This window comes from Xiphophorus couchianus, chromosome 10, assembly GCF_001444195.1.
Source record: "Xiphophorus couchianus chromosome 10, X_couchianus-1.0, whole genome shotgun sequence".
Taxonomy (NCBI): Eukaryota; Metazoa; Chordata; class Actinopteri; order Cyprinodontiformes; family Poeciliidae; genus Xiphophorus; species Xiphophorus couchianus.
The window spans coordinates 16901871-16912981 of record NC_040237.1 but is presented as its reverse complement, the minus strand read 5'-3'; the positions used below and the strand labels follow the sequence as shown (position 1 = coordinate 16912981).

Sequence of the window (11111 nt, the reverse complement as noted above, 5' to 3'; positions counted from 1 at the left end):
GAGACCAATTGACCTAATTGTCATGTTTTTCGACTGTGGGAGGAAGCCGGAGAACCCGGAGAGAACCCACGCATACACAAGGAGAACATGCAAACTCCGTGCAGAAAGACTCCGGGCCGAGAATCGAACCCAGGACCTTCTTGCTGCAAGGCAACAGCTCTACCAATAAGGGGCTTGCGCCACTGTGCAGCCTCTTATTGATGTTTAATAAATGTTTATTCTTTCATACAGGGGAAAATTATCTGTGTTAGCTTGATTGTTTCAAATGTGGCTGTGCCCTACACACTGAGGTAAATTTTTTGGTGTACTTAGTATTTTACAAACTTTTTTTATTAGTAGTACATGGTTGAAATGTATGGTTTTGTATTTTCTGAGATTATATTAATCATTTTGGTAAAAGCCGTAATTTTCTGGTAGCTCGATTGTGTTTTAAAATTCTAGAGTCAGTAGAGAGTGTGCTTTACTTTTGCCATCACTTAGCAGTCCAAACACTATGGTTGTAAAATTCATCATAATGTTTTGCATGGTATTAAATCTCTTGCGTTGTGAACCTGAAGGAATCCCTCGGAAACGTCCAACCGACCCGGTGGGGTCCACAGGGGGAGCTGAGGCTTTAGCAGTTGACTTCCACCGTTTGTTCTGATTTTCTATGCTGTTGCTCCAAGTCAAGATGAGAAGTTTCCCAAAGCCTCAGCCTCTTTTGGTTTTGTGTACACAAGCGTTTGTCCCCTCCCAACTGAAAAAAAGCCCCCCAAAAAACCCCCCAGAAACAAACAAACAAAAAAAAAACGACACATCGTACCAAGTCTTTCATCCGGCAGCTGTTTTTTAAACCAAAGACAGATTGCTCAGATTTTGTGCTGTTGGGACTGAAAGAAGCAGTCCACATTGTGGTTACCTTAAAATGTGCTCAGTTGTGCTGCCAAACACCGTTAATGAAGCCGGATTCAGAATTCGAGAAAATATTCGAGAAGGTTTGGATGTTCTACCATGTTGTTTTACTTTGACAAAAAATAATGTGACGTGAACAAACAATCAAGCCTAACGAGCCAGCGTGCCACATGGAGGAGATGAAGGAGGATTAAGGTGTGTAAACAAAATGCGGCTGGTAAAGTTGTTTTTCTGTTCAGTTTTACAAAAATCATTTGGACAATAGAACATTTGTACGTGAACAGCTAGCCAGTCACATTGGCTAGCTGGAAAGTTCAACATTCTTTGTAACAACTTAACCCACGACTTGTCTTGTTCTTTGTAAAATAATCTATTCTTACAGATGATGGGTTTTTTTTCATTTTCCCTATTTGCCCACCAAATCTGTTGATAAACATCCAGTACACTTGTTGCTTTGGTTAAGTTTGGTGGCACCGGCTTATTTGTTAGCGCTGTAGCTAACTTTGAAAACATCTAGCACACTTAGCTACCCCGTAATTTGACTTTTCCAGCGAAATTCTAAAGCGCTTGATTTACTTGGCTATTTTGTAGATGTTCAGATAAGTTTTACAGTTTTTGAATATCTGATTATTGACTGTACACATTTATAGTCATGCTCTTATTTTGAAGTGGGTGAAGACTGTTTATGCAGCCTCTCCTTCCATCTTCTCATTCCTGCCAATAACTTTATTTCAAGCAAGAAACATACAAAAACAAACAAAAAAAAACCCCACTAAAAGTAAAAAACAAGATTTAAACAAATAAAATATATATGGTACCATAGAACATGTAAATCATTTATAAAGGCCTTCAAGCTTATGGCGTTCAGGTTGGCTAAATAACGGTACATGCAGAGTTTCATGTAGAGGGTTTCCAATATGTTCAAATAATGAATTAGAGTTTAGATCTTGAGCCATGGCCTTCTCCTCCAACATTTGTGAGGTCAGTGTCTGACCTCACAAATGTGCTTGTAATCAAAGTCTGGAGTGATCAAAGTCTGATCTGAGATTGTTCAAACACTCATCGTTATCAGAAAAGGACATCCCGGTTCTGCTTTTTTTTGGCTCTAACTTGCCTTTCAAATAAACACCAGGCTACGTCATGTCTCTCCTCTTGTGCCCGTTTTCTGTCTCACTCAGTGGAACAGCAGAGGAAGAACTTGTGTGTGCATCTATTTGAAACAGCAATAAAACTCAGCTTTGATGCAGACTATTTTAATAAGTTCCCTGCTCCGTAAACTAAAGATTCTCCGCTTTGGACTGGATTTTCTGTCCCTCCTCAGACGTCCAACTTCACCGTCTTTCTCCCCCCCCCCGCCAGTTTGAGCTTCTCTTCTTCGCAAAACATCAATTTGGCGTATTTATTCTGTCAACAGCAACGCCACCTTTTCCATCCTTCCACTCCGTGAGTCAACGCTTTCACACCGGCGCTGCCCTACACGAGCGAGGCTGCTTTGCGGTTTAGCAAAGGCCGACGTCCCGCGAGCCACTGAACGCAGCGCCAAATCGAACCCCTTTCTCTCTGTTTGTGTTTCGAGCGGAGCGTCCCAAACAAGCGCACGCCTCGTGTAAACAAATGGGGGCCCGATGTTTTGGCCGTGGTGGTGTGGAACCGCTGGCCTAATTGGCGAGAGACAGAGGGAATTACTGAGTGATTCAGCCGTAGGTTCTGCCGCGTAAGTAAAGGCAAACAAGCAAACGCGGCGACGTTACAACATCCAGAGACAGTTATGGGCTCTCTTGTAAACCAACACCGAGAAACAGGGAGGAGGGGGGAGCAGTGTGGAGGGGAAAGAAGAAAAAAAAAATGGGATGTGTAGCTATTCAAAGAGGCGTGTGTTTGGAAGTGTGTGCAGCTCGGGAGCAAGGGAGCGGGGCGGCGGGGTGAAATTAGCCCTACCTGACATCTGTAAGCTATTAAAGCAACTTCAGGTAGCACATGTCGTCCACATTAGGCTGAACCCAGATTTACATTTCCACATCTCCACAAAGCATAATAAACAATCAAAGGGGCGTGTGCAGGCAGGTTACCATCAGTGAGTACAGATAAAGGGAGTGTGTGCACGTGTGTGTATGAGATTATTTAAAGCTCAAAATCATTCATAGATGCTTCATACAGCTGTCAGCGGTGGAAAATAGAGAAAAAAAATTTATAAACTGCTGTTCTTAAAATGTTTATTACTATAAAGCATTTTGGAAATGTCCTAATCCAATAATCATTTCTTTATATGTATTATTTTGTAAGCCATGGCTTTTTTATTTCGTAGGGTGTGGGTCTGGACTTTGACTGGGCCCTTCTAAAGCATAGATATGCTTTGATCTATGCTAGTCCATTGAATCTCTTGCTACGCTGGGACTGTTGTGCTGCTGAAAGGTGCATCATTTGAATCTTTTTCTTTCAATTATTTTTCATACTTGATAGCAGGGAAAAGAAAGTTGGTCAGATAAAGGAAGAAAAATAATTGAAAGAAAACGATTCAAACTCCAGCAGCACAACAGTCCCAGAGAGCCTAGCCAGAGATTCAATGGACCAGCATAGATCAAAGCATATTCATGTTTCAGAAGGGCCCAGTCAAAGTCCAGACCTGAAACCTGTTGAGAATCTGTGGCAGGAAGTCAAAGCTGCTGCTTTTCCATCTGACAGAGTTTGAGCAAATTTGCAACGAGAACACTGGAGGGTCAGTGAAAGTCCAAATTCCAGGGGCGCCCTCAAAAGGAGGACTAGGGGGGCCTTGGGTCCTCTTAAAAAATGCTGGCCACCACACTGGGGTTCAGAAAATCATGTCCATGTCATAGAAAGTTTATTAGAAACGGCTTTGGGTTTATTCAAATATCTAATATGAAGGACACAGAGACAAAAAAGAAAGAGGAAGATGAGGGAACAGGGAAAAACCCCTAGAAATCTGCTTATACACCAAACAACATATACTTAGACAATAATACCAGCTCTAACATCACTGAAACGTTGTTCCATTCTAGCTATTCTACGTTAAAGCAAAGTAATAAAATGAAAAAAAGGATCCGGTTCTGGACAGTAAATGCGCAAACAAGCAGCACCAGTCCAAAGATGAAGACCTTTAGGAATCCCGCAGAGCTACCGATCAGGACCTCTTCACCACAAACCGACAGAGTCCGACTCCTATTAAAGCTACATTTCAGCGGCTCAGAACTTCCATCGCTAAACTTGCAACCCTCCAAGTTAAAGCTGCAGTTTGTTTGCAGGTTCAACCTTCTACTTTCAAAGCCCCGGGTTTCGGTGCCAACGATTTAGCTGGCAGGCAGCGTGGAAAGCAGTACAAATTAGCACCAGTGTGACCAATTACAATATTATAATGCTGCTTACACATGTAGGCGGCAGTAAAACTAAAATACTGTGAAAGTATTTTAGTATTGCCTACGGCGCCCTGCCAGAAACACAGATTATGTTCTGTTTTTTGCTTTAATAACACTTTGAACAGAAAAATATGTACTAAACAGAGAAAGGGGAGTAAAACATTGCAGTAAGCACCTTTTTTATGGGTTTAAAGTCGGGTTATTGGAAGCAAAGTTTCAGATACGTGTGTAATTCCGCAATAGATTTAAACGTGTAATCCAATGTAAGTGGACTATTTTCAGTGCTCTCAGATAAAAATCCATTCAGTGCAGAAAAGAGAGAGAGAAAAAAGGAAAGGTAAAAGCAAGGGGAAGTTGAGGAGTCAGCAAATTGAATAGAATCCACAATTCAGTGGATTATTGCGCTGCTGGAAATGAGATGAGCGGCACAAATCAGAAGCTGATGCTTGACAGCAACTGTTGCTCTGCAGCCGCCCTCCCTTCCCTTCTCTTTCCTTTCCTTCTCTTACCGTTTTCTACACCACTGTCTCCCCCTACTGGTCACAATTTGCAACGGAGTGCAGTGCAAGTCACTGAACAGAACAAGACATGAAAGATTTTATGAAAAATAAAAACTATTTATAGCTACTACTTCTGCCAAACACATGCACTTTTAGCATCAAGAGAAACATTTTACTTATATTTTTCTCTCTCTTTTTTTTCAAGTATGTCAATTTGGCCTCGTTTTAAAATGCAAAGTGTTTAAACATACTGCTGAGATTTAACGTCTCATTTTAAAGGAAACGTTGGGAAATTTAAACATCACGCATTGTGTGTTTATGTTAATCACAAATTTGTGTGTTCTGAGCTGGAAAAAAAAAACGTACAGGGATCAAATTCTCTCACGTCTACGTCACATAAGAGCCAATCAGCTTCGGGATTCCCCGCCGCCCCCAGCCCCCGTAACGATAAGCAGGTTATAAAGCCAGCACGCGAGACGCTTTTAGCAGGTTAAACGCACAGGAGAGCCGCGAGGATTTTGTACATCCGGACCAGAGAGGAGAACTTCCACCGCTTCACTTCATTTCAGCCCGGCTGGTTACAAACTCGCACGAGCGGTTCCGACTGTGGCGTGCAGCAACGCTCCGCTCTCCAGATCTGGTTTTACGCACCGGCAGCAGCTCAGTATCACTTTTTTTTTTTTGGTGCAATTTCTCAACAAAAGATTGTTTTTCTTTTATGTACATATATGCGCTCAGTCGGTCTGTCTTAGGAAACTGAGTTCAGATTTTGTTTTTGGTTTTTTTGCTTCGCAAAGAAAACTTAAAGAAGAAGAAGAAAAAAGACTCCCCCTGAATTTCACGCGTAATTTGGGCACCGCTCGGTTTTGCGCATGAATCTCCTCGATCCCTACCTGAAGATGACGGAGGAACAAGACAAGTGTCTCTCTGACGCCCCGAGCCCGAGCATGTCCGAGGACTCGGCGGGTTCCCCGTGCCCGTCCGGCTCGGGGTCCGACGCCGAGAACACGCGGCCGTCGGAGAACGCGCTGCGGCGCGCGGACGCGGCGCTGCTGGGCGACTTCAAGAAGGACGAGGACGATAAGTTCCCCGCGTGCATCCGCGAGGCCGTGTCCCAGGTGCTGAAGGGCTACGACTGGACCCTCGTGCCGATGCCCGTGCGCGTGAACGGATCTACCAAGAACAAGCCGCACGTGAAGAGGCCGATGAACGCCTTCATGGTGTGGGCGCAGGCGGCGCGGAGGAAGCTGGCGGACCAGTACCCGCACCTCCACAACGCGGAGCTGAGCAAGACGCTGGGCAAGCTGTGGAGGTGAGTGGAGTATCCCGGCTTCCAGGGGCGACTCTAGACGGTTTGCTAGGGGCGTAAAGGGGGGCCACTAATAATGTAAGGGTGGCTCACCAAAACCAAAATCCAGATCCCAATTTAAGTGTTATGAATGTATGAAATGTAGCTTCAGTGTAGATTTAAAAAGGTTTTTTTTCGGAGGGTAATCTGTCAATTGATGTATGAAAGTACCACAGTTCAGCTGATTATTTTAGCGCTTGTTAGCAGAAAGTTTGTTGTCCATCATTTTAATATATTGAAAGTCTAAATTATGATCCAACTACGTGATCCTGGTATCTGCTGAGGGTGGGGCCAGGGGTCAGTGACAAAAATGTAATAAGGGGCTCCATAAAGTACAAAAAAGAGAATATTCATCTATAGAGTTAAATAACTGATTGTTTCAATGAAAGTCTTTCCTGTTTTTGCTTAAATTCATGCATTTAAAAAAATTCATACAAAACTGCCTGGACAGAGGGGCAGTTAGGACCCCACTCCCTTCTCATATTTTTGGCACCACTTCTGTTTTGCCTTTTTTTTTTTAAGCTTCTATGCATTCTGAAATTAATCTTTGTGAACTTTTTCTAGTTTCTATATCTCGGTCTACCCAAAACCTGCTGAAATGTTAAAAATCACATTTCAAATTAAGGTGTTCTGTAAACACAAATAACATGCCCAGCTTGCATCCTTATAAACTTGTTGTTTTTGCATGGTATAAATCTGAAACAAACCAAAAAAAAACAAAAAAACAGGAAAAGCCTCTATGAGTTACATTTATTTATTTAATTAATCGATTTCTGCCTGTCTTTTTTTGTACCTTACTATGCATGCCACCTTTAAATCCATCAGTCACTCTTAGACACCCACTACATATATATGATTGCATCACAACGTAACTTAAAGTAAAATTTTAGTTTTTATGTGCCACCCTATATTTATCATCCCCCCTCCCAAACGATCCTTGGGCCCCCTTTGAAAACTTCCTGGATACACCCCTGTTTATTGTGCATTGCTGGCAGATTGAAACCGTTTTATTCGCTGCCCCTTTCGCCCGCAGACTTCTCAACGAAGGCGAGAAGCGGCCGTTTGTGGAAGAGGCCGAGAGGCTCCGGGTGCAGCACAAGAAGGACCACCCGGACTACAAGTACCAGCCCCGGCGACGGAAGTCGGTGAAGAACGGCCAGAGCGAGGCGGAGGACGGCGGCGAGCAGACGCACATCTCCACCAACGCCATCTTCAAAGCCCTCCAGCAGGCCGACTCCCCCGCCTCCAGCATGGGAGAGGTGCACTCCCCCGCCGAGCACTCAGGTGAGGAGAGCAAGCTCACAGCAACGCGTTTCTGCAACTAACGATTATTTTAGTAATCAACTAATCAGTTATTCTGATGATTAATCGAGAAACAAAATGACACGTTCTGGAGATTTTTCATTGAACTAGTGTAGCATTTTTTTAGAAAATGTTAGAAATACATTAAAAGATGAAAATAAACAACTTATATATATACATATAGAGAGAGAGAGAGAGAGAGGAAAAACATTTAATTGCCTAGAACGTAATATCATGAGATTCCTTTAGTAAACCTGAATAAGGGTGAAGCTAAAACTTGAGGAGTCTTGGCTGAAGCATATTTACAGAAATAGGTGCTTTTTTTTATCTTAAATCCAAAATGTATATATCTTTGTACATTTGTGGCTTAATTTCTGCTCTGAATATGCTTTTTTCTCACCAAATGGCGTTTGTTTGAGTCTGTATACTTCAGTTAATTAATCGATTACTTAAGTTTTTGACGATTATTTCAATAATTGGTTAATAACAATTAATCCAATTAATCCCTATTATTATCTCTTGGTTTTGGTTACTTTTTTTTGTTTGTTTTTTTTTACCTACCAAATGACCTTTCTTTGAGTCCGTTTACTCCAGTTAACGATAAATCGATCACTAAAGCAGTTGAAGATCTCAATAATCAATTAATGTGATAAATCATTTCAGCCCTATTATTATTTCTATTACATTTGATGGAAAAAGTACAAACTCCATCACTCAGTCAGCTTAAACAAACATTTTCTCCTTTATTTTCCAACCCTCCAGGCTCACAGGGTCCCCCCACCCCTCCCACCACCCCTAAGACCGACGCCGGCTCAGGTAAGACAGACCTGAAGCGCGAGGCGGGGCTCCGCGCTCAGCCCGACGGCAATGTTGGGCGCCAGCTCAACATCGACTTCCGGGACGTGGACATCGGTGAGCTGAGCAGCGACGTCATCTCCCACATCGAGACCTTTGACGTCAACGAGTTCGACCAGTACCTCCCGCCCAACGGCCACCCGGGGCCCGTCGGCGCCACTCCGGTCAGCTACAGCGGCAGCTACAGCATAAGCGGCGGGGCGCCGCTCAGCCCGCAGCCGGCCTGGATGTCTAAAAGCCAGAACCAGCAGGGACAGCAGCAGCAGATCACCCTCACCACGCTGGGCGGCGGCGGAGGCTCGGACGCTGCCCAGGCGCAGCACAGGACCCAGATCAAGACGGAGCAGCTAAGCCCGAGTCACTACAGCGAGCAGCAGAGTTCCCCGCAGCACGTCCCCTACAGCCCCTTCAACATGCAGCACTACAGCCCCCCGTCCACCTACCCGGCCATCTCCAGGCCGCAGCAGTACTCCGAATACTCTGAGCACCAGGGGGGAGGCGCCTCCTACTACAGCCACGCGGGGGCCGGGGCAGGGGCGGGTCAGGGCTCCGGTCTGTACTCGACTTTCAGCTACATGGGCAGCCCCAACCAGAGGCCCATGTACACGCCAATCGCCGACAACGCCGGGGTGCCGTCCATCCCACAGGGCAGCCCGCAGCAGCACTGGGAGCAGGCTCCGGTTTACACCCAGCTAACCCGACCCTGAGCTCAAACTCACACAAAAACACACACACACACACACACTTTGTTCCGTCAGAAATGGGGAAGAAAGCGGAGGGGGGAGGGTCCTTCCCCTCGAATCAGACTTGAATTCTAAGAGGAGCGCTGGACTTTGGGGTGGCCTCACATAGTGCCTTGTGTATTTTATCACAATAGAATCATCTATATTTTTAGAGACTGAAGAGAATCCTCTGTGAGGATTTTTATGAATTGTTAATATTATGTATGTTTGTAGCCCAGAGGGAGGGTTGGGGAGGCAGAGGTCATGCTGTTGGAAGCTGGGTCAGAACTTGACGTTGTGGTTCCGTCACCAGCTGATTATTATTTTTTTTCTCTTTCGGATCGTATTCCGTCGCGGCCGTTGGAGCGGCTCTTATGCAATCCCAATGCTGTGCCGTCTCACTGAGAGAAACCGCAGCCCCTTCCACCATCCGTGCCTTGATGTTTGTGCTTTTTTTGTTTTTTTTTCCTTTGTACGTTTTCCCGCCGCGGCCACAGCTGAGATTACAATGAACCGCCCCGTGGCGAGTGTTTGACAGCGACAGGAAGTCACCTTTAACCCCTATGGGTGTCCCCTCCGCCCCACTCTGTTCCCCCACAGCATGCTGGTGTCCTCAACTCCCCCCCCCAGTCAGTCAGATCCAGTTTAACATTTTTATTTATTTATTTGCTAGTGTTAACTTTATTTCAAAGTAATTATTTTGCATATTATTCTTATAACTAATGAATTGTCTTTTGTGATGTAGACAGCATAGAACTTCCCCCCACTTTTCGTTTTTTGTTTTGCAAAATTTAGACAAAACGGTACATGCTGTAATTTTTGTTGTTTATTTATCTTATGTTATAAATTTCTATTTTGATGCGCCTCTCCCTGCCCGCTGTGCATTACAAGGAGTTTGTTTTATAGCGTTGTGCAGTTTCTTTTGAGTTTGACTCAAAACAACGGCTGAAAGAACTGGAAAAATCATTTCTCTTATAAATATATTTACTCGTTTGGCGCTTTTGTTTGTCCAATCACCGGGACCGCTCGTCCTTTCCGCTCTGCAGGTCGTTTTCTTTTTCTTTTCCCTCATGAAGATCGGACGCTGCCCGATACTGTCTTCCTGTTTGTTTTTTTATTTCCTACGATGTCTCTTATGTATTTCTAATGTCTTTAAGATATCTTTTTGTATATGGATTTGCAATAAAAAACAAAAATATATATATATAAAAAAAGAGTCTACTTTTTCCCCCTCCATTCTGGATGTCAAGAAGGAATATTTGCCTTAACGTTTAGTTTTTCTTTATTTTTCTTGGAAGCCGGTTATGTTTTCACCCTTTCTTTTGATTTTCTCACTCTTTTTCCTTTCAACTGGAAACTACAGGGGGTCATCAGGCAACTCAACATTGTTTTATTTTGGGTTGTTTGTTGGTTTTATTCCATTTATTTGATGAGAAAAACCAAATGTTGAGAAAATATTTGCATTTTACAATGCCAATGGTGGCCCAATTATTGGTGCCCAGTTGTTAACAGTATCACTCCCATTAACCCAGTAGCACAACACATATTCTATCCTCTAACATTTCACAAGGTTGTACCATGCAGAATGACCTTTGACCCTTTCTAGAGCGTTCTGAGTCCCTATGTTTTGCTCTTCTCTTCAGCTCACTCCTCAGATTGAGGATCAGTCCAAAATAGAGACGCTCACAACTGGGATAGAACCGATACTTGACATTACCCTTCTTTGGTTTACAAAGAAGGGCAATGATCCAAATAATTTGTCAAAATTCAGAGCGTTTGAGTAGCCTAGTCAAAGTATGGACCTAAATCCAACAGAGAAATGTTGTATGGCCTTAACTGACTGATGTTAGAACATTTACCAGAACTTTCCAAAGTTTCAGTATTAAATAAAAATAATTTGCTCAACATGGGAGAGTCAACATTTAAATCAAGATATGTTTTGAAAATAAATAAATAAATATGCGGAAACCAAATGTCCTCTGAAAACAATTCCCAGCTCCACGGGCTGTCACCCCACCCTACACCGCCACATGTCATTGCATCAGCAATGACCTCAGAGATTGATGAGAGTAACATTTCTTTCATGACCCTCCCTGCTCTGCTCTCACCACAGCCAGGGCCT

The 11111-nt window shown here is 43.7% G+C and overlaps 1 protein-coding gene across 1 annotated transcript; it reads left to right on the top strand.

Annotated features, from left to right (window-relative positions):
- Nucleotides 1-5234: 5234 nt before the first annotated feature.
- On the top strand, nt 5235-10189 carry LOC114152359 (transcription factor Sox-9-A-like). Its single transcript, XM_028030239.1, has 3 exons — nt 5235-6074; nt 7144-7394; nt 8175-10189. Exons 1-3 carry the CDS (start codon nt 5635-5637, stop codon nt 8972-8974), a joined length of 1491 nt encoding a protein of 496 aa, XP_027886040.1. The 5' UTR covers nt 5235-5634; the 3' UTR covers nt 8975-10189.
- The last annotated feature ends 922 nt before the right edge of the window (nt 10190-11111 follow it).